The sequence below is a fragment of the Haliaeetus albicilla genome, chromosome 18 (assembly GCF_947461875.1).
Source record: "Haliaeetus albicilla chromosome 18, bHalAlb1.1, whole genome shotgun sequence".
Classification (NCBI taxonomy): domain Eukaryota; kingdom Metazoa; phylum Chordata; class Aves; order Accipitriformes; family Accipitridae; genus Haliaeetus; species Haliaeetus albicilla.
The window spans coordinates 7,791,750-7,815,875 of record NC_091500.1 but is presented as its reverse complement, the minus strand read 5'-3'; the positions used below and the strand labels follow the sequence as shown (position 1 = coordinate 7,815,875).

Below are 24,126 nucleotides of genomic sequence, written 5' to 3'. Positions count from 1 at the left end.
TCAAGCCTGACTGACATTCACCAAATAGTTTTAGAAATACAAAATGACTGTGTCACTATGAACTAAGGGATTGATTTTGTATTTGATCCTAGGTAAAAGGGATAAAATTCTGGAGCTGTTGAGTAAAATCTTAGAATAAATTATTAATCTTCATGTGTTAAAAAATGAGTGTGGACCTGCAACACCTCAAAGCCACTGATACCATGAACTCTTACTCCACAATCATAAAGAGAAGTTACTTGGCAATAATAGAGAACTTCAAAATGTGTCGTCCATGTATAGACATAGAAATGCATCTGCCATGAGCATGTCAGTTCAGAAGTTGTTTTTTCACTATAAACACCCTTGAAAATTGGTCAGCTTCATTCATTAGACAGTGGTGAACAGGAATTACTAACGATCTTTTGTGCATGGAGATAAACTTCTGGAAACACAGCTCCTTGTGTTGAAAGGACAGGACTTGCCTCATGTCTCTAACGTGTCGCATCTACAAGAAAGGTTGGGGAGGAAAAAAAATAGGTAGATCTACTGGTATTACCATAAACATCAAGTTTGTACCTAAGGAAATGCACACCGTCGTCACACACATGTTAAGAACAGTCTATGGAGAAAGGATCTGTTCCCAGTCTAACCAACTTTTGCCATTGCACTGGCAGAAGGCAGAGAAGGCAGGTTTAAATGGAGGAAGGAGGTGCTTATCAGGCTATGGGGACTACCTGGAGCTCACGTCAGAGCACATGAAGGAGTAACTTAGATGCCTGAGGAACTGCAGCAATGCTGGGCTATGAAAAGAAAAAAGAGTGAACAGAAACAATAACTATATGTGCATTAGAGTAGAAAGAACTGGTACAATATTCAGCGCTGTGAAAGACCAGTCTCACAACAGGAGATGAGGTACCTCAGATAAGGTGAACTAGAAGCCTCTGCACACTGAGCATAGGTATGTTCACCTGGCTGAGTTGTCCAGCTCTCGGCAAGAATGTCTCCGAGAGGTGAACAGATCTCTAACATGAAGAGACATCCAGCAACCAAGTATGCAGATGTAGCTGGAGCATCCACCTTGCCTCCATCTGAGGTACGTGAGGGGAGAAAATCTCAGCTAAAGAAAATGTAAGGACAAGGCTCAGACTGGTCCCATGAATAAGAAGACAAACTGAAAAAAGGTGTCTCGCTGAAAAAGCTAACACATAAGGAGAGAACGAGTTTCTATGAGCAAATGTTTAAGGCAGACGAAGACTGGCTGAAGTGACAAAATTATCTCCAGACCAGGCCAACGGGAAGAACTGTAAAGGGGTAAGTATACCCTGCCTACCCCGCCTTACACATCCCTTGTGAAGAACAGGAAGAAAACCCGGTAGACATGTCTTAGACAGGTACTGCCAATACACAAAAGATCTGACCCTGAATGGTTGAGCAAGCACTCAACAAAGAACAGAAGATTATGCATATTCCTTTACTTTAAATCTGTACCTATTTATATTTTGAAACCTTCTGCGTATCTTATTTATCCTTTATGATGACTTCTGTGCAAACATTAGAATAAGGGCTATTAAAATGTCATTAAACATGAGTAAGTCTAACCATCACCAAGGTCACTGAGAGCACAACACTCAAGTATTTTGTGTTCTGCAATCACCAGGACCCAGTTGTATTTAAGAGACCTGTTGAGAGACCTATTACATGCTTCATTGATTTTTTTTCCTTGCAGAGACCCTATGCCAGATGTGCAGCTACGCCAACAAGAAAAGTGATCTTGTCAGCACAGCTTATTCTGTTCAAAGAGCTATTTCAGCAACCTAAGGAACATCTCACTGACCTAAGTTCCTTCTTTGCTAGGGAAGTTTGCCATTACAGCCATAACTAGTAAGTCCCAGAAAAGACTCTGGATACAAAGGTGGTCCATATAACAGAGTTTAAATTTGAGGGAAAAGCAGAATTTTCCTAAGCTGCAAACCTATTTGAGTAAACCAAATCTGCCTGCTCCCTTTCAAATACCATCACATTTGACCATCTAGAAAAGACAGTGGGAGAAACTGCTATTCTTCAACAGAAACATTACAATACTCAGATTAACAATTCTTTAAAATATAACAACGCATTTCTTAAATTATATTCTGTCGTATCTCTAAGCTGATCCCTAGAGGGCCACATCAACATTTCTGTGGGACAATTTCTTAGTGATTTCTCAAGAATACTAGTGACAGTTTCTGCGCTATATTTAAATAAGAGCAAAAAATATTTTAAGGAAATCCAAGGAAGTTTGAAAGTTCCATCAGTACATATTTAAATATTTCTCTCATTACAGAAGAATGGTACAGCACTAGCTTACTGCTAACACAACTTAACTAGCTCAGATTTCACACCATACGAAAGTAGCCCAGCTGAAATAGGTGTAACGATATTTGCACAATGCTGCACTTGAGCTTAACAAGCCATGCTGGTTTTGAGCAGGCTCTGGACTTTAAGCAGGATTTCTCCTGAATTTTCCAAATGCATATGTTTTAATATCACAAAAGAGTGGCAAATTCCAGCACAGAAGTGATATACAACTTAGCTTATTTGAAATACTCAGAGTATTAAATTAAAAAAAAAAAAAAAAAATTCAACATACTCTTCATTCACCAATAGGTGGATTTTGTTAAGTGAGCACCAGTAGATCTGCTTCATAGCAAACAGACTACTTCTTAGACAAAAGTTTAACGACCAAGTACAGATGACCTGGGGCACATCTGCTCATGTGCACATTTGCTCATCTGACTGCCACTGGCTGACATTTGTCAATACACTTTCAAAGGAAAATTCTGTTCACACAGCCACAGTTTGATGTGGATAGAAATATTTTTACTCCACAACACTGAAATATGAGAAAAAGCCTAATGACATATCAGCAAACAATGAGAAAAACTTAATCATCATATCGAAAGTTTCCAATTACAACTTGGTCTTAGCACTGCTTTTGTTGGAAATTAGTGGTAGATGTTATCACCCTGCACTCATCACATTCAGCCACATAACTCTAAATGGCAACACAGTTGGTGTGATAAGCTAGTATCTCTATAATTTTTGAAAATTCAGAAAGTTTTAATATTCAGCCAGAGTCTTAATTTTATAGCCCATCTGGATTTAGTCCATACTATTTCTTCAAACTGAGATTTTGTAAACAAACAAAAAACCCAATGACTTTCAAAGGATCATTTTAATGATTTAGATATGCCTAATCAAAAGAATGTTAAGTTCAATCTAAATGCTGAAGTTTTCAACATCACAGCCACACCGGGCAGAGGCATTTAAAAAAAAAAAAAAAAAATCAATGCATTACCAAAAATGTGAGCACAGATGTAATTTAGCTAAAAAAAAACAAAATAAAAACCCCCAAAACCTCAAGAACAGTGCATACTCTATTTTGCCCAGAAGTTAACCAGGGAAAATATTTTAACTTTCCAATCCAAGCTGCACCTTCATTATCGAGTTTGTGAATTGTTCTGTAAGAACAGAACTATGTTGAGCAAATCTTAAGTGCGCACTGGTCCTACACACTAGCTATAGGCTATTAAGAGTGAACCTCAACCTGGATGCGTATTTTTATACTGAGAAAACTACAAATGATACCTAGGGAAAAAAAACAGGAAGTGAAAGGACAAGGCTTGTTATGTCAAAGGAACAACTCTGACATCAAGATAGATTCCCAAACCCATTGATGGCATAGGTTGATATAGAAGTTGGTTTAATCACAGTGCCGCTGGATGAAAAAGCTGAAGGAATAAAAATGGTGGTAAATTTATCTGGGGAGGGGGGCCAAAAAAAAGGGGGGGGGGGGGGGACACAATATCAGAAACCTTTACTGTGTTTACATGCAAAAAAACAGCAGAGAAAATTCTGACTGTCAGATAGGTGTATATTCTAGCATTCAGTTCTCAGCCTGCCGCTGATAATTTTCAGCTTAACATGTTTTGATATATATCTTGTTTCTCAGAACTGGATGAGAGCTGGATTGCTGGGAGCCAGGACACATGTATTTACCGTAGGATAGATCACTTGCTAATGCTAGAATCTTTTTCCTCTCCTTTCTATGGTTTTTACTTAACTGATAAATAGTTTAAATACAAGTTAAAGATGACTACAGCAGACATTTTTTCGTATTTTATAAAAGTCAAGCAAGTTCTATAATCAAGCACAGTTTGCCTGCACTGACTCCCAGTCCATGTCAGTTATCAAACATCAGCATCTTTAATGGAAGGGGAACAACTACCAAATCTAATATTTTTAGGTCACCCTAGCACTCTTACTATCATGCACTGGCTGGTTGGTAACGTGCTGGTTGTTTGTAGGTTAAACAGAAAAGTATTTAAAGTACTTAGTACTACTGTAAAGTATTTAAAGTACCAATAAATTCAGCTGATGCCTGGAACTCCAAATTCCAAACACAAAGCAAAAGAATAGCAATGCACCTTTGAAATAAAGTAACAAAACTAATAAAAAATAAAAGTTGCTTACACTGCTGACTTGGATCAGAATCCGTGGTCATCTTCACGTAGTTTGAGGGGAAGAGACCTGTCACACCACTGATTTCTCCTTGCCACCAGTCAGCATCATCTTTGCTCAGTACATTAATAAGCTGCCCTTTGGAGAAACTGAGCTCATCTTCATTGTTTGCCATGTAATCATACATCGCTATCACTTGACACACTATGAAGAAAACCCAAATATAGTAGAACACTGTTACACAAGTATTGAGACTGTTTTTGAGTGTTTTACATAAGCACAGGAAAGAAACAACAATTTCACATACACTGTTACATAAGAAAAATGCCACATGATCTTATCTTGATGTGGAACTGTCCTCCCTTTTCTTTTACTTTTTTTTTAATTGGGCCAGGCAGTAATATTTATTTCCACTTTATGTATCTATGCACTTACACAGTGAATTGATTCAGTTAGTATAGCATCTATTGACCTTCTAAACATTTTAAAATATAATCAAGTATGCTTCTATCTCTTTTACTGGCTTGAAAAAGAAAGATAGTTTGATTATCTTATAGCTGATACTTGTGAGAAAAACATGGCAAAGGCAGAGGAAGTGTGCATTAGCTAATCATGAACTGCGAGTTTAGTCAAACGGAAGTTTTGTCCAGTAATAACCAGGAAGCTGTTGTATAAGCAAATCATAGCTGTGGAGAACTGCACAATTTAAGCATGCAGAACCAAAAATCTCCTTTTAAGTGAAATAATCTAATTTGTACCTGGCCAATCAAACGGAAAAATCTAGTGGAAATTTGCTGCTTAGTCTCCCTCCTTTTAAGGAGCAGTGCATGTAATTCCAAGGTGTTTGTCAATGATTGCTAGTTTTCTGTAAGATTTTTGCTAGCATTTGGAAACATGGAGTTTCCAAATGAGAAGAGTGTGGCTCTTCAGTGCATTCAGCAAAACTAAAAAGCTCTTGCCGTAGAAGATGGACTGCTGATTCTCACAGATTTCTGGATATAAACATCTTTGTATGACTGAGCCTTTCTGTTGTATGGTATGTAGAGGATTGTATATGCTAGGGAGGGACCCTATGAAGAACTGTTTTGATTAAGAAGTTGGGAGATTTTACCTTTCTTGGACAGAGATAAGAGCTGAATGGACAAGTCTGTCAAAAGACCCGGATTCTGACTAGGACTTTACCTTCCACAGCGACACCACAATCAGATAGGGCCATTAAACATAACATTACAATAGTTATGTAATTCAGACTAGTATCTGAACAATTGAAACAGTTACATAAAATACTCTAAATGAAATATAAAGTCATTTTTTTTCACCTGAGGGAGCAACAGATGTGGTTCTTTCACTGCTTGGACCCAGTAATTTCACATGGCTGGCAGGGAACCATCCTTTCTGTCTCTTTTTCCCTCTTGCCTGTAAATGTTTAAAATGGTTATTACACAATTAAGAAACCAAATAGTCTATAGACTGGAAAAAATGCAACAAATATGTCACACAGTTTTGCCAACGAAAGACAAAAAGCCAGGCTTCCAAACACCAACTAAATACTAAACAGATCTTCAAAGGAAAAAATCTGGCTAAAGGATGAAAAAAACCAATTCAGATAAAGCTGCACCCTAATATGTTCTGGCAAATGTATTAATCCAAAATTTTAAAGTGCAGCTTATTACCTCAGTGCACAATTTAGTTGCAGGGCTGAAAATTCGCTCTATGAACATTCCACTTATGCATCATACAAGGAGTCTCTAATAAGATACCCAGAACAGAGGTAACAATTACCATAAGCTACTTTTGAAAATCCTGACCTAAGTATTTGATATCATTTCCTACCTAGTACAGCATGTGAGAGTTTGAAAAGGATTTCTCATTTTTTAGTCTTTTGCATTTTTAGTCCCACAGGTAAAGATGATCCCTGCACACACTGAAGAAACAAATATACTTCAGAGTGCACAAAAAAGTCAGGATGTAAAAGTGAGCATAGATTTTAGAAAGCAGTAACTGCAGACTGAGCTCTATTACAACAAAAAAAGAAATTAAAACTAGCAAGAACTGACAATTATGTATCTTAGTTTCCATTCCCCCACCTTCTTTTTTTTTTTTTTTTTTTTTTAAAGCTTCTTCTGAACCAGCACTGGGACTACTTTCCTTCAAATATAAACTATTCATTGTTTTCTGTGTTTATTTATCTTTTTTGCACATACTATCAATGAATTTTCCACTGCTGTTAATTCACAGAAACTCAGTGCAGCCATTTCTCAACTTGCTCACTGTGATCTCTCTTCCTGTATCTGTAAAGCAGGCTGGTTTTAAAAACAGATGCTGAATAGTTAGCTCAGCTCTGTTCTAACTGTTGGAGGGGGAAGATGGGTGTTAACAAGAGTATTCACTCAAAACAGAGTGTGTGCGGCTGTAGAATACCTTGGGAAAGGGCAATTGATATTAAGAGGACGGAACTTTCTATTGTGCTGTTCAATCCCAACATTGGTAATAGCATTCAGCATTGGAAGTAATATGTCCAAATTCAAGCTAACGCTGCAGATTCAGCTAGAAGTCAGCTAAAGAAAAGGGTAACAAAGAGACATTATAAGGTCATGGTTTAACTTTTTGCATTGGTTGCAAAGGTGAAGGCTATTATGGACAAGATCCACGGGGCTCCAAAAGTCAAAATATCAACTGTGGTTTAAGAAGGTCATGTAACAGTACCCTCAACCCCTGGGACTAGAAATTCATCACTAGGTGGGGAAAGGAGAAAAATGGGAATAGCAACCTTCACAATAAACTAGCTTCCAACTCCAACTTCCAAGAATTCCTGTTCTTTCATTAGAATAATTTTACAGTGTTTTACCAATTAAATCCTAACTAATTTATTAACTGTCAACATCCCTCTTCCCCCTCCCATGCATATGTTCATTGACAGTTTTAGTATTTTCTGTGACCAACCCCCCTCCCAAATCAAAAAACAAACAAAACCCCCCAGCAACCCAAGGTTTAATTAAAAACTTTTTTTTCCCCCAAATATGGTTTATATAAGGTGAAAATAACTTTCTAGCCAGCTTTTAGAACACTATGCTTAGTTGTTTTCTTGAATTAAACCCAAGACCACCTCCTTGCTGTTCATGAAGTCACAATTATTTCTTCTTTAATAACTACCTGCAACTCTCCTTGCCACCATCCACTAGCATTTTTCTTCAGAATAAGTATTAGTTGTCCAGGAGCAAGACTAAGCTGTTCAGTTCCTGATGCAGCATAGGCAGTAGTAACCTGAGCAATTTCTGAAAAGATAATGTATTAATTGCATTTGTTATTTTTTCATTACAGGAAGAGCTAGATCCACAAAAATATCCTGGTACGTATCTTGCAGCTAAGCACGTTAGCCACCATTAAAACACTGCTATGAACCTAAATGCTCATAGTCACTTAAATTTTTAACATTTAGGACTGTTTCTTATCACACGCTTACCGGGTTTCTTATTTATTGTTCCAGTTTTGCCAGCATTACTAGAAGCCTACAAAGACACAAAAATAATCTTTTAGTATGCAATAAAAACAGTAGAGTTTACATTAACTTCAAGCATGTAGACAGAAAAGCACGTGGAGATTTTAATTTTGAGCCTGTATTTAACAAAATACCATCATGTATGGAGAGACAATGTGACACTGTGGCTAGGGCACTGATTTAGCACTCAAGCTACCTAGGCTTTTCCTTTCTGTCAAGCACATTAAGCTCTGCTTAAAATCACTGTCTAAGAGCTAGGTATCAATACTAGTACATACAATAAAATTGAGAGAAAGCATTGTGCATTATTTCTTAGAATATGAACTCACTTCTTGATCCTTTGGTCTGACGTAATTGGAGGGGAAGATTCCAGTTCTGCCATCAATGCTCCCGGTCCACCATTCCCCTTCCTTCTGGGTCACTAGGATTTCCTCACCTTCCGTGAAAGTCAAGTCACCAGGCTCAGAGCTTGAGTATGAATAGAGCGCAACATACTCTGTGCAAGCAGCGCATAAAGGAGGAGACAATAGTTTCAGATAGGAGGATAAAAGTATATCAGATGCAAGTAAAGGTATCTTTGGTATCAGTGTTCATCGGTGTGTTCATAACACAGCTCATGTCTTTACAAGTTTGTGACTCAAACTACCTACTTTCTTGATTGTAATCACATCTCGCCTTGTGCTTACAACTGTGAACTACAGGTATACAACTTTGTACAGATAGATGAATTTGGCACAGTGAGAGTTACTACCCTATGATCACCCTGCAGATCAGCAGAAGCCTGTAGACCACAGCTTGAAAAACTCATCTCTTGCATTAAATATTCCACCCTACTTCTGTGTTTCAACAGCAAGCATGTATATTCCACACCTAAACCTGATTAAAACCATTCTTATCTAACACAGCAAAAATGAAAAACACAAGTGGAATTAAAGTATAATTGGGGAAGCATGAAGATACACTAGATGAAAAGGCTTAGAAAGTGCTTCCCACAAATTTTTCTCCAGAAATACTTGTTTTCTCTACTCCCTACTGATTAAAAGAGAATGATCCACACTTAGGAGACTGAAAATCCCTTCTCATGTCTCTACAGTATAGCATAATACAGTAGAGAACAGCAGGAAGAAAACTTGGCTTATGGATATGAGACATATTTAAGTTTTCAGAAATAAATTAATGCTTGAACAAAAGTCTTAAAAACAAAACAAAAACCCAGGCTTATGCTGAACCTGAATTAGTTATAAGCTTTACTTAAGTTCCTGTTTTGGAATTCTTGTATCAGTAGCTCAACATTTGCACTGTGTCTTTTGGACAAGCATTAAAAGGCCTGCTCAGAAACTCTTCACATATTTAAGCTTATTCACATGCCATTAAACAGAAACAGACTGTATCATTAAGTAGCGCATTTCATGCTGTCTTACCCTCTCCTGCTGAGTAAGACTGTGTATTAGGCTTTTTGTTTACAGCTGCATAAATAGCTTCTGGTCTGCAGAAAGAAGAAAGGGTTTGTGTAACTAAAAGACTGATCAAGAACAAATCTCTTTATTAGGATGAGACTAAGCTCACTTTCGTTATCTCAAAGTTGGTATTGCCTCTGAATTAATTGCAAAGACTTTCTTGACTGTCAAACAGCAGCAGGTATTACTAATATTTAAGATATGAATGGTGTCCAAGAGCACACCACTTCAAAAAAAGAAATGTAATGTGATGAAAGATGAGAAGATATATTTGCAAATTATGCTATCCAAAAGAAGCACAAATTAAATATTTTGTATAAATTACTTTTATCATAACGCATGGAAAGAACAATTCACACTCCATGGTGCAGCCATCCCAGCAGTAACCAGACTTTGAATTATTACCTGAACAGTTATCTTGCAGCATTAGAATAGACATAATGATCTTTCAAGTAAAGAAAAATACACTACTTCTGCAAGATGTGCCTTACAAGCTTACAATTATTTGTAGGTCACTTAGAAACTGGCACCTTCAAAGGCAGAACACAAATACACTGCAAGAGAGCTGACTCGGTAATGAACCAAAACAAAGTCTGGCACTTGATGAATAATCAAACTGATTTTTCACAGCACTCAGCCTTGGAAGACTGTCTATTTACACAGTAGTGAGCCCAACATTACTTGGCTTGCCAGAATGAAATAATAAAAGCCTAAAATGGCATGGTGTAAATTGTAAACGGTATTTGTATTCTGCACTTTAAAGCACTGCAGGAATTTTGCACTCTAAACCACCTCTTTTTGTAAACTGTTGAATGAAACAAAAATAAAAGTCACACTTACTCCACTTTCTTGATTTCGCTCCCAGGTAAGAGCTTAACATATGATTTTGGAAACCAACCCCTTCCTCCATGTACCTCTCCAAACCACCAGTTTTCCTGCTGCTCCAGGACAGTAATGATATCATTTTTTGAAAAATTCAAGTGGTTCTCTTTTTTTGCAGTCCAAGAGCAAAGTGCTTGTGCTTTTAAGTTCTCGACAGGCTGCCCCTGTTAAGACAGAAGTGGAGATGTTGATCGACCACACTCCCCAAACTGGTGCCAAGTGTTAAAAAGAAACAAACATACATTGATGTATCTTTTACTGAAGTTTAAGCAACTTCATTCCTAAGTGATGGCTGAATAATTTTTTTTTTCTATGTTGACGTATACAAGCTGTTAACTGAGGATCAATCTCTCAACTCTGTTTCTTATTTGTTAGAAATATCTTGCGTGTCTAATTACAGGTGAAAATTATTTTAGAGTTATGAAACATACCGCATAAGTCTTCTTGCTCAGGGGGCCCTGGAAACATATGGAATTATGTCAATGCACACTAGTGGAGCATTCAGACTAGCTTCTTTATCCTCTAGCCTGTTCAGTGCACCCACTATTAGAAAAGTTGTGTTTTGGTTTTTCTTTAAATCAGTTTCATTAACATCAATCTAAAATACAGCAAGTTCTCCACTCTCACACAATATACCTGTCCATGAATGGGTGAAACAGATCCAGGGGACACAGTGCGAGTGAAAGCTGATTTCTGTTGCCATGCTGTATTAACATTCAGGCTAGAAAAAGGTGTGTTTTGGTGATCAGATTCTTCTGCAGATCTACTTGGTGAAAGTGGTCTGCAAATTGAATACAGGCACATTTAACACATTACAATTTTTATTTAAAAAGTACCTCAAGCAGAATAACTTTTTTTTTTTTTTTTTTTTTTTAAGAAAAACATATATAAAACAGATACTTTCAGGTAGGTTCTTCAGTAAGTTTTGTGCATTTATATTTTAAGAACAAACACCAAATGAAACTATACAGCACATCATGCGTTAGCTAAATTTTGAAAAAGCAATTTTGACACAAACGTAACAAAAACTCACTCTGAAGCAGCTGAGGTAGTAGATAAAGATACTGTAGGAGGAAGTAAGGCCTTCTTAGGAGATACAGATTTTTCTCTTTCTGCTATTTTTTCTACATAATTGCATGGAAACCAACCAAAATGTCCTTGAAAACTCCCATAAAGCCAACCAGGCTCTCCCACAGTTTTTTCATCAACCTATGGACAGGAGGATAAATACAAAGAAAACACAATTAGCAGTGTGAAACCAACAGGGTATCTAGCACGCATCTAGTGTGTCAGCACCTGCTGGCACTGTGAATTGAGCAGTGTGAGCAGCACTCATACAGGGATCAGCATTTTCATTCTCTTCTCTTTCAGAACTGAGCTGATTTTGCCCTGTTCAAGAAACAAGGGTTATGATGCAATTGCCCTGATTTTAGACACAGGTAGAGACAGGCCTCAAAGACATTACATTCCTTCAAATGGGCCCCGAACATGCACATTGGGGATCATGTACTATACCTGGAGCCACTCTGGCTTGCCAAAAATTACGGTACAGTGTTGTATTTTGCTGAACACGCAGCCGAGAGGCGGCGGCTGGTGAGCCTAGCAGCACACGAAAACAACTGCTGCAGTTCTGCTTCCAGATATAATTGTGTCATTTGACTGCATCCAAAACACGTGCAAAAATTCTGTTATTTACTATATGATTAAGTATAGACCATCCTTATTCATAGCAATGCTGAAGCCTCCATTATGCTGCAGATCAGCAAACCGGTCAAAATTAGCTAAAAATTAGCAGGTCATCAAATACTATCAGCTAGTTAGCTTAGTTGAGGTTTGGGGTATAAGAGGAGGAGGCGGCAGCTGTTAGGCTATTTCTAAAATAAGTTATCAGTAGTTAAATGGCACAGTTAATTATATCTGAGACAGAAGCCAAAACAAAACCTACTTCTCTTGTTCCCTCTTCCATGCTTCATTGTTATGAAAATGCAAATAATGATTTAACACTAACAAACTGAAGGCTAATATTTGTTTTAATATTTTGTACCGCATTGCTTTGTAAATTCTCCCTTGTCACCTACCTGTATGACTTACAGTCTGAATGAGGAGGAACCATATGTACTTATACATCAGATACATATATACTAATTGTATTACCACAGTTTTAAATCAGTTTGCGCAAGTCCACCTGAACGCACATGCTTTCAAAAACATGTATGCTGACAAGTGATACAAGTACATGAAATAACACACATTTCAACTGATATGCCAGAAGACATTTCCAATGTTATGGTCCTGCTGTAATATTATAGACAGCATATTCAGCTGAATCCAGAAAAGTGCTAGAAAGAATAAACTACTAAAGATATCTGCCTGAGGGACCATTTATAAAGGACCAGCCAACAAAAGGCAGAGTCTGTGTTAACAACACATTAGAAAATGGTATTAAGATTCAGATGAACCTTTCACATCTACTTGTTAAATAAATAGTTTTATTTTAATTCAAACGCCATTAATTAATAATTCATGCTTCTATTTACTATGCTGTCATGGTTTAACCCCAGCCAGCAACTAAGCACCACGCAGCCACTCACTCACTTCCCCCCCCCCGTCCCCCCAAGTAGGATGGGGGAGAGAATCAAGAAAAAAAGTAAAACTTGTGGGTTGAGATAAGAACAGTTTAATAGAACAGAAAGGAAGAAAATAATAATGATAATAATAACAATAATGAAAGGATTGGAATATACAAAATAAGTGATGCACAATGCAACTGCTCACCACTGGCCGACCAATGCCCAGTTAGTTCCTGATCAGCGATCCCCCCAGCCCAACTCCCCCCAGTTTATATATACTGGGCATGATGTCAGATGGTATAGAATATCCTTTTGGCCAGTTTGGGTCAGCTGTTCCAGCTGTATCCCCTCCCAACTTCTTGTGCCCCTCCAGCCTTCTTGCTGGCTGGCCAGGAGAAGCTGAAAAATCCTTGACTTGGTATAAGCACTACTGAGCAACAACTGAAAACATCAATGTGTTATATCAACATTCTTATACTGAATCCAAAACACAGCACTAAACCAGCTACTAGAAAGAAAATTAACTCTATCCCAGCCGAAACCAGGACACACGCTTATATTTCAAGCAGACACTTAAGAGGCCAACCTGTACATGAACAATGAACTGCAACAACTATATCACTCCTGATCTACTAATTTTAGAAAGTTTATGTTTCGCATTCACTACTGTTATCTTAAACAGATTCTCAACACCTCTATGATGCGTAAGATCCAAAGAAAGATTTTTTTGGGCTGAACTAATCCTAATGCCACCTGTTTAAAAAAAAAAAAAAGAAAAAAAAAAGGCAATCCAATTTAAACCTTGAGTAAGCCTTAAAACATATCAGCGTAATGTTTTTGACATTTAAGACCTTGTGTATCTCAAGGCTGGGGAAGGGGCGGCAGTGATTTTTGCAAGTTAAATGTGAATGGCAAATCTTACCTGAATTATATCCCCAGTATTAAAGCTCATCTCATCATGATTCCTTGCTTCAAATGGATATAAAGCTCTGTAATTTACCAAGGCAACTGAATTCCTAGACTCTGAGACACTAACTGCATTGCCTGAAAGGATAAGAAAACAAGTTACCATTTTGATACAGCTCAAACACATGCACTTAGTTGGAGCCCCATCATTCTAAGCAACATGTATGAACATAAGAGGAGAACAGTTCTTGCCCCAGACACTATGCAAGTATCAAAGGAGATCACCAGCTGCAGCAGGCTGATGGGATGCATACAATGCAAGAGTTTAACATGCCAATCATAGTAAATGTAACACAGACAATAAAATGCATTGTCTTATGAAGCAAAAAAATGACATCTTTATCTTCTCATCTTTCCTTGTCAAACTGCTCTGGCTAAGCCAGTGCTTTAATATAGTCTCGTTTAACACAACTGTAATTTTCCAAGTTGAAAAGATACCACTGTTGCACAATAAGTGTTTAGCAGCATGGGTGAAGATTTTAGCTAGAAACCTAAAATAGCAAAATATCACGATTTCTATTTTCTTTGCGTCTCTGTTCTCCAAGTCTGTGACTGATGTTGCTAACAGTGAATGTTTTACAAGATATAGCTGAGGTTTGCGAATATCTTTCAGCACTGTTCTAATTTGATTCTTGCTGAACTCACTGATAAAAATGGCTAATAAAAACTGACAAGAACTAATGAAGGATGGAAGTAATCAAAACTGCCTTTAGCGAAAATATTGTTAAACCAGTACTTTTCAAAGTCCCGTAACTAGAGTTACATTTAGTCATTCTGTTCTTTGTTTTTTAATGAGAGGCATTGAGTAATGCAGAAATAAGCTAGATTTCAATGTTAATAAATCACTTCGCTGAGCATTACCTGCCCATCCACTCATCACTGAACAAAACTCCTCCGTATTAGCATTCCACTTTAATGACAGAAAGAGCAGGCCTTAGGAAAAAGCTAAAATATTACTGTTTCCAGCATTTGTGATTTTTTGACCATGATCACTGGAAGATTTGTCATCAGAGTCATTGGTGCTGAAAACTGATAGAATTAACCTAAGATAATAGGATGATTTATAATGAACTAAAGACATGAAACATTGCTGGTTGGTTTATTTTTTTTAAAATAGTATTTTACACAATAAGCCTGCCATAGTGTCACATTAACAATAATACATTTAAGAATGAAATAACACTCAGGAAAGTAAGAACCATTAAAGCAAAAAATCTAACAGACTAAGATTACCTTCATTCTTCCAGGGTGGCTTAAGACTTTTACCCTCTGTTGGTTTCAACAGATCTGCAAACTTCTCATTTATGTTTAATTTGGAAGTGCGTTTCTCCAGCTCTTGAGAGTTGGTCACTTCTTTTATCTTCTTTATTTCTTCATTCTGCTTATGCCTCTCCTCAGCTTCTTTTGCAATTTGTTCTTGCTTTCTTTTATCTTCTTCCAGTTGCCTCTGCCTTTGTTGTTCTGTCTCCCTCAAGATTGTGGCTTGCCTATTTTTCTCCTCCTCTGCATGAAGCTGTTGGTTATTTTCCCTTTCTCTCATCAGAGCAGCTGCTTCTTCAGCTTTCAGCTTTTCTTGAACTTTTTCCTGCATTCGTTCTTCCTCCAATCGCTTCTTTTTCTCTTCTTCTTCCCTTCGGATATTTTCCTGCCATCGGTTCTCCTTCTCCCGTTTTGCTTTCCTGAAAAAAAGGAAGGAGAGAGATGTAGGAGAACATTCATATAAAAATGAAAAAGATTGTGCTTATAGAGTAATCGACTGCACTTGTCAGTAAACTGAGTCTATGATACTGATCACTCTCCTCTCTGGTCAATAAGCTCTCCCACAGGAGACCATGCTTTGCCTTAACATAAGTGCCAGTATATTTCATATATAAATAACAAATAGATTAAAATTCTTGGTATAGAAACACTGCCATGTGGTTACTTGTGCAGGGCCTCCACAAGCACTTCTGCTCACCCACATCCTGATGAGCAAGAAGTGATCTGTTAATTGAACAAAGGTGCTTTTAAGCTGTCCACCAACGTAGTATCGAAATGTCGTAATTGGAAACCAAGATTTCCAAACAGATTAACAAAATTTCACTCTGGTACATACATAAAAAAAGCCTTTGCATACTGATCTTCGCTGCTTGAGTTTTTTGCCTTCAGCAGTTGTAATCTATTCAATATGATTATCCCTGCCACTGCCACGCTCTTCAGCAGACAGAATCTGGAAATCTGACTGTATTCTCTGAAATGATTCAGATTTTATCCTGTGTCTCATCTCTCCAAAGAAGTTATTATCCAATTCAATGCTCTTAAAAATCATTGTATTTTAGCTGTCAAGACCTTTCTTCTGAAAAGAGCGGACCTAACCCTTTGGGCCACCTTCTGAAGAGGTTGTTGAAGAGGGACCATGCCTAGGGGAGACTGCTTCATCAAATCACTGTGGGAGGTCCACTCATCTGATGGTCATTTTACTGTGTTTTCAAGCACATGACAGGATCTAGTAGGAGCTGTGCAGTAATGTTGTTACTCTTATCATATAGCTATGTTCAACAGACAAATGAACAGATATCACCATACATACGGCATATGGTTCTCTTAAAGGGACTGTCACAAATGTTATGAAACTCCAACACACTGTTGTAGAAAAAATGCTGTCATGAGTTAAGACCATGAGTTAAGACCACACATACTACAAGGTCACTAGCTCTGTTTCATTAAAAACTGTCAAAGCAAATATGAATCACTGAAAACCTCTCTCAAATTAAAAAGACAAAACACAGCAATTCTCTGAATGTGAAGCCCAAACTAGTAGACCAAAGCAATTCCAGAGCTGAGGACTGCCCTCCAAGAGCACGCATCCACCCTCTCTCTGGCACTGTTTCAATCCAGGGCTGCTAAGCACAAAATAGGTAGCTGATAGCAGAAGGTCTGGAAAGAGGAAAAACAGAGTAGCATCTTAATACAGCCACAATCGAACCCTAGAAAGTAAGGTTTCTTGATCAGTAAAGAAAAGCAAACAAAACTAGTTGGGAACAAGACCATGAGAAACCAAGAGCTGAGGACAGTAAAAGTTTGAGTGCTTGATACAAGGCTGGGCTGAGCAAAACCAGGACCATATATGTGAAGGGATGATCCTCTCAAACATATATATGAATTTTCTCATTGTCCTCCTAAAAAAGGAACCATGTTTAAAACTCAAAGTTTGCTCACTAATCCAGCTTTCAAGAGTAACATAGGAATTAAGCAGTCCATGCCCTTCCTATTGTCTTAAGTATCAATCTCACAACTGTCCGCATACGTGACAAAAAAACCTAGTAACTGTTCAGTCAGAAGTGCTTTTAAGGAAATAGGTCAGAAGTTTTGAGGCCAGTAAAACAATGCAGAATATATGAGGAATTTTAAATGTGTGAGGATTATCTATTACAGGAGCTAAAAATCTTAATAGCAAAAGTGACTACTTGGTTTATTTATGCATCAAATCTGAACTAAAAGGGTTTTTTTTAAAAAGAAGGTAAAAACAGATTGGAAGGAGGAAATTCAAACCATCTTATACCAGTGGTACCCCATATAAAATGTTTCCTCTAAGGCAACTCAATAGGATGTATTTTTACTGATTAGACCTCCCATTTAATAAAATCAGTGTCTTAAAAGTCACCACAGCATTATTCTGCTTTAAAAACTGCTATGCTGATACATTCAGACATGGTACCTTGCAGCCTCATCTTCTAGTCGCTTTTTCTGTGCAAGTTCAGCTCTTCTTTTTTCTACCTCTCTTATTTTGTCCTGTTTGATCCTGTGGAGCTGCTCCAAGGCTAATTGCTGTGTGCTGTAACTTTCTCTCAGGTCCTAAGGAGGAAATGCAATTAAGTACATCACAAGGAACAAATCCAATCTTTCAAGAAAAGCATCCAGGCATTTTAATGCTTTGTGAACCAAGTTTTAATACAAATGGGCAAAGTAATATTAAGTTATTAATAGTCCTTGGAGGTCACTGTAAAGAAAGTCAAATAAACAGAAGTATAAAAGTAAGTGGCAGGTTTGCAAAGGCTTTGACGTAACTTAGGCTTTCAAAGAGCCCTTCCAGTCATACACCTGCTGGAAATGGCAAATATGACAGAGGAGAAGGGAAGATATAAAACCCAGTGTTCAAACACAACATTATCTAAGGACACAGAGTGCAATGAAGCATATTTTAAATAACGACAAGGAGGCAGACTTCAACTGAAAGCCAACACAGTACCATAAACCTGAGAATGCACCCCTCCAGTAGGGTGCTTGCCTTTGCAATGCTTTCTGAACGATCAGTCCCATATTTAAAGCAGAAAAACTTCATAAAATATCCAGCAGGCTTACCACTGTGGGAAGCCATAGCCTAAAGACACTAACTCAGACTGGAGTTTTCCTGTATTTGCAAATACAGTTTTACTCTTTTTCTTTCAAACACATCCTTCGATTCCTATGCCATCTCCCTCTGGTAACGAACTTTTTCACAGCAGAAAATCAGCATGAATCTTTAGGATAATTAAATTTACAGAAGAAAAAAAAAATCAACAATAATAGAATTACTTTAGATTGTACTTCACCATGTTACAAAACATCTGTAAGATACTACAGTTATTTTTTCTTAGGAATCCTATTTATACACACTGAGCAATGCAACAGGTATACCCTGACTTTTCATATCAGATCTCATAAATGCCCATAAAGCAATTAAGAATGACCTATTACCACTACGATATGCACCTCTACCAATAATCATGTTGCCCAAGTGATACTGTAAAATTTCTATGAAAAGGGCAAGGTAACAAGATTTCTGTGTCAGTGAAAGTCTCTGTAGCAACAAACTAAATCAAGCAATTGACTACAATTTTTCCCCAAACATATTCAGCTGAGAATACTTTTTCTTCTCATTTTCCATAGAAATTGAGGATTACTGTGGAAATAAACTTGCATTATAAAAACTCTTATACCTTTGATTTAAGGACAGAATAATCCTTATGTAAAATGGGAAGGTTAGTTAAGTAATTCTGGGGTTTTTTTCCTCATAAATTATTCTCAAAATCAGATTTCTGACCCCAGCAGACAAAAGCAGTGTTGAGGAAAAACAGCAAGTAGGTTTTAGTACTGGGTTAATCTGCAGGTTTAATAGCATTGCATTTGCCATGTCATATGTCATATTCTGGATACTGATGCTACTTCTAGACTTTTAAACTTTGATGAGAATTCATATACCTGACTCACAGCTTAAGATGTATTGATACAGGTAGAGAGCAACAGATGGAAAAGTGGGAGAAGACTCTATTTCCATCTAAGACAATATTTTTTTGGTTGATGCTACCTTAAATGAAAATAAAAATATCTGGGTAAAACAACTTAGTGAACATAGTCTATAAAGAAATAAAATGGCTATCAGTATTTTGCAGTTTGGATTTCTAAGCAGGTGAGAAAATGTTAAGTCTTTAAAAGGATGTAAAAGCTAGCAGAAAGAAAAAGAGCTTATCATTTTCTTTTAGGAAAATTTATTTAATAGAAGTTGTACATCCAAACAGAAAGAGTAAGCAGAGAAAAATTGCGAAATAATTAAAAACCAAAAGAGCCAAAGATTAGAAAATAACCTTAAGTAAGAGGAAGAGGTTGTTGAGACAGCTTAGCAGAGACAAAAGGCACTGAAGAACAGAATCATCCATATTCTCACACTGTAAGATAAGGTAGATAAAAAGCCAATTACTCTTTGCACTGTATTTTGAAAAACATATTTTAGGGAAGACTGAGTATTAGATGCAGCCACTGAACACAGCAAGCCATGCAATAAACAAGTAACTAAAAATACATGTTGTATGTAGCTATTTTTTAAAAAGAAAAGAAACTCCTTAAACGTTTACAAATTTCTGTGTTCTTTTTATTGGAGAGTGCAGAGCCCTCACACTGGCCCAGCATAAATCCATCAATTAAGAATCAAGTTCACATCAGTGCCACTAGGAGTAAGTTGGTAAATAAAGTGGATGCATGCTACCATGCCTGAGAGTTGCATGTGTTTTTAGGCAAGTCAAGAGTTGCCTCTGAAACAAAAAAGCCTTCAGAGCCAGTGGTCAATATTTCTTAACTTCTACACAGGTAAGTGGCCTATGCTTACTTTTAGAACAATACCTAAGTCTCCTACCAGATCTTGTACAATGTACTATGAAACCATGTGCTTCTTTCAATAAAAGTTAAATGTTCATTCCGCAGTTCAAAAATAGTAGCCAATATAACCTCAGTACTGCAAGAACAGAATTTGCAAGGGCCTGAAAAACTTCAATTCTAAATCAAAACAAATTCTAGAAGGCAAAAGTTGAGAGTGAGCAACAGTGGATTCATGCAAAGCAATGGTTAGCAAGAGATCCATATTTTAGTATGTTAGAAATAGTTTTAAGTGCATTTTTATTGCATCATTTACTCCAAAACTTTTGGTAATTCTTATTTGACATTGGAAGTTGGGGAAAGCTTTTTGGAAGCCTGGCAGAAGTGCCACCAATCTTTGACTGGATGGAGAAATAAAGATACTGCTTACTGGTGTAAGACTTAAGTATTTAGATAATGCATGTACCTTAAGCTGACTGTTAAATGCATCCATTTCAGCAAGTTTAGAAGCAGTTTCTTTCTCAAGGGCATCTAGTTGTTCCTTAAGTCTTTGGCACAATTCTTCCTTTTCTAGGGATTTCTTGTGCACTGAACTGATTCCTGTACCTGCATAAGGAAAGACAAGTAATTTTACAAGGACTTCTGCTTTCACTCATTATTTTATTATTTTCCTAATACACACACATTCCCAATCTCTTTCCTCACAAAAATTCCTTGATTTACCTTCTTATTTGTATACAGCACAAAGAAATGGCCCCAATGCCTGAGACATGCAGGCATTACATCTAATATATACACAGAATAATTTGCAAGTTGTTTTTTCTAAGATCAGACCAATTCACAGCAAGCTTCTCTAGACAGGGACTTCTAGTGTGATTTGATGTAAAGACCAGTGTAAATTTTACATAAACGAACTCCCTTGAGTTTACACTACTAAAAAAAGACAAGGTGTAATAATATCTATGGACTGTATAGTCCGTATAAATAAAGTTTCAAGCAAAATCTGCGCTCTCTCGCAAAAACGTGTTTGTTTGCCCCTTGTTTAGAACATGAAGGAAATAATGGAATACAGATAAAACAATGCTAAGATGGCACTAACTGAAGAGATACAAAAGTGAACATGCAATTAACATCTCTGTGTCCTTCAGCCTTTTTTAGAAGTGATGAAAAGCCAGCAATGCAAACAGAAGAGAATTCATTCGTAGGCACTTACTCTGAGTGTTTTCAAGTTGAGCATTTTTAATTCTTTCACTTAACAACTGCTTTTCAGGAACTAAATAGATTAGTTTATTCTGATACTCCTGTAGATATTGAAGAGAACATAACAAATTTTTAATATTGTTTGTAAATCAGTAAGTAAAAATGGGTGAATTTTCAAACACAACTTCAACTCATGTTAATGCAGTGTGGATGCAAGTTATCATTATGAGGTAGGGGAAAAATGACTTCTATACTCTCAATACAAATACTATTAAAATGTAATGCTTTTTGACCCAAAAACATTAACACAGCTGGAAAAAAAAATTAACAGACATGCTAAAAGTGTAAATATTATCATGAGAACATTTAAGTTGACTGCCCCAAGCCTAACAAACCAATAACTTTCTGTGACACACAGGAACATGAAAAGAAGTTTCCCTGATGTGCAGGAGAATTACATAAAAATATAGTAGAGGATAATTTATGGTAATCAACTGATTTGAAATAATTCATGTCTTGCTATTCAAAGAGAGAAAAAAAGAAAAAAGAGCAGCAAGTAATTCAGCCCGAAGACCAACTTGCTCTGCATACAGGAAAATAGTCCTCAGAAAAACTTGAGTCTGGAGCCATAAAAGAATTCATTGTTAAAGAGAAGTCACTATTATCAGTTCACAAAAGAACAGCTGAGGTATTAACAGCTGTCCTCATTCAACTATCAGCTTTTTGTAGTACCTATAATTATTTAACACCACAAATAAAACTAAAAACCTCTGCAATGTTGATGGCCTTGCCCATTTCCTCTTTCCACATCCTATGGGGATGTATTTATTATCAACAGCATTACAGAAACACAGAATAGGAAGTAAAGGAAAACTACAAGCTTAACAGAAAGTTCCAAACCTGAAGCTGTTGTTGTAGTTGCTTGACTTCCATGATTCCTTGGTCATATTTCTTATCTAAAGCCTCCAGCTCAGTTTTTTGAATTTGCTTTTTGCTTCGAATGTCTTCCAATCTGCCTGAGATTTGCTGATGTTTGTCCGTCTAGAAAGAAATCAAAGACAAATTATACCACATAGGGCAAAAATCGCTTCTCCGCTAAATCTGTGGGCAGATTAGTTCATGATCAATTCTTTTAAACAACTCAAAGTGTCTGCTTTAGATTTCTCATCCAACACAGAGTGAAACTCCTAGTGGGTCATTAATGTAGATTCTAAGATTTGCATACTTCAAAATACTGTATTTCAAGATGCGTAGTGAAATTTCTGTCTTACCAGGGCTTCTAATTCAAGATTAAGGCTCTTCTTTTTAGAGGTCAACTTGACTATTTCTTCTTGTTCCCTGTTACGTTGATTAAGAAGTTCTTGGCGACGAATTCTCTCCCATTCCAATCGTCGCTGGCGCTCAAGTTCTTGCTTTGCTGCCTGCAGAAAAGTTACATTACCTTAAATTACAACGGCGATGCAGAACTCAGAGACCATGATTTAATATAATGTGCTCTATTTCTAAGTAGCATAACAGGAACACAACATAATGATTTTTGTAAAGTGCTCTTATATACTTCAGCATCAAAGAATGGAGGAAGTGATCCTGTAAGATTCTTCATGCCATGCTCCTAACTCTGGATGAAGAAGAAAAGCTACATAATTCAGAGAGAAAGTCTGTTTAGCTTGGAATACTGCCCATAAATGAGCACATTGACTGATATTGCTCATAACCTTCTTTGAGTATTTCACAGAACTAGATAAAATATGCAAGTCTTATGCATGCGCTGAGACACCAAGTAGAAGCAAATTTGTCTCCAGTTCAACTGTCAAAATATTATCAGTTATGCATTCAGTACAATCTTGTATAAATCCAAGAAATCTGTCCAAGAAAATGTCATCTGTCCTATGAAGTATCTGAAAATCTTCAGCCTATACCAACAGTTGATTAATTTATAACAGACACGATGTTTTCAGACAGAAATGATGTTCTATCTCCAAGACAACTTGCCAATAGCCATGCGAGGAGACAGAACCAAAGCCAGCACTCAAATCCTGAATGCTCTGTCAAGTGGATACTGTATGCATGTACATATTCCTTAAAGCATTAAAAAATAATTTCAAGAAAACAACCTCCCGCCTTTCTATTTCTTTCCTCCTTTCTTCTTCCCTTTGTCTTTCCAACTCTCGTTGTCTCTCCAGCTGCCTTTCCATTTCGAGTTGTTTTTTCCGTTCCTGTTCCTGACGTTCCCTCTCTCTTCGCTCTTGTTCTTCTCTTTCTTTCTGTGCCTTACGTTCAGCCTCTCTCTGCTGCTGCTCCAACAGGACCTGACGGCGTTTTTCCAGCTCCATATTTCCTCTCTCATAGTTGGCTTTCCTTTTGTCCTCAAATGTCACTAAAATAAGGAAAGGTAGTTATTTCTGTCCTGTGCAAAACACTGCTCTCAAACAAGTACCTCAGTTATGCCACTAAAGATAGATACTTTAGTTTTGGCAAGCTCAGGTTGTTGGGTCATGGATGATATAAGCATCTTGCATTTGTTAAAGTATTATTTTTATTTTCCTTTAAATTTTCCTAAGTCTACTCCAATTGCAAAAAAAAAAAAAAAAAAAAAGTTGTAATTTAAAACCGACCACGAAAATGACTTGAATTTTAGCAGAAATATAAAAGAACAGCTTTTATAAGCTAGGAGAAGACTATCTTCTGTTAAAAAGATTTCCCAATGTGGAAGAAACATTAACACACAGAGAAAGAGCTTAGTTTTTAAGGGTGTTCCCTATATGAGCTCCTAGAATTAAAACCAGCAGAAAACAAAACAGGATCAAGCTCAATTATTGCAGTATAGGATAAAAAGAGATACAAAGGAATGGTTTAGGCTCCCAGCAACCACTCTTACAAAAAGAGAGGCAAGTCATGTCTCGCAGCGTGCATGTAAGAGACCTTTGCTGGTAGCATCAGGGAGTCAATAGTAGAATCTACG

General features: G+C 37.0%; 1 protein-coding gene across 5 annotated transcripts in view; it reads right to left on the bottom strand.

The window, feature by feature from the left end:
* Positions 1-24,126, bottom strand: part of ITSN2 (intersectin 2) — an 86,570-nt gene that overhangs the window by 17,939 nt on the left and 44,505 nt on the right. For 4 of the 5 annotated variants that reach the window (XM_069805670.1, XM_069805675.1, XM_069805672.1 and 1 more), the window contains exons 12-29: positions 23,279-23,541; positions 22,436-22,585; positions 22,065-22,205; positions 21,178-21,265; positions 20,431-20,570; positions 19,460-19,540; positions 17,554-17,690; positions 15,090-15,535; positions 13,813-13,934; positions 11,354-11,529; positions 10,957-11,101; positions 10,279-10,484; positions 9,403-9,467; positions 8,311-8,477; positions 7,946-7,991; positions 7,636-7,757; positions 5,802-5,898; positions 4,495-4,686 (exon numbers count right to left, since the gene is read on the bottom strand). In XM_069805670.1, the coding sequence (XP_069661771.1) occupies positions 4,495-4,686; positions 5,802-5,898; positions 7,636-7,757; positions 7,946-7,991; positions 8,311-8,477; positions 9,403-9,467; positions 10,279-10,484; positions 10,957-11,101; positions 11,354-11,529; positions 13,813-13,934; positions 15,090-15,535; positions 17,554-17,690; positions 19,460-19,540; positions 20,431-20,570; positions 21,178-21,265; positions 22,065-22,205; positions 22,436-22,585; positions 23,279-23,541 (2,784 nt within the window). The remainder of the gene's footprint in view (positions 1-4,494; positions 4,687-5,801; positions 5,899-7,635; positions 7,758-7,945; positions 7,992-8,310; positions 8,478-9,402; positions 9,468-10,278; positions 10,485-10,956; positions 11,102-11,353; positions 11,530-13,812; positions 13,935-15,089; positions 15,536-17,553; positions 17,691-19,459; positions 19,541-20,430; positions 20,571-21,177; positions 21,266-22,064; positions 22,206-22,435; positions 22,586-23,278; positions 23,542-24,126) is intronic. The other variant, XM_069805674.1, reaches the window with a different exon arrangement.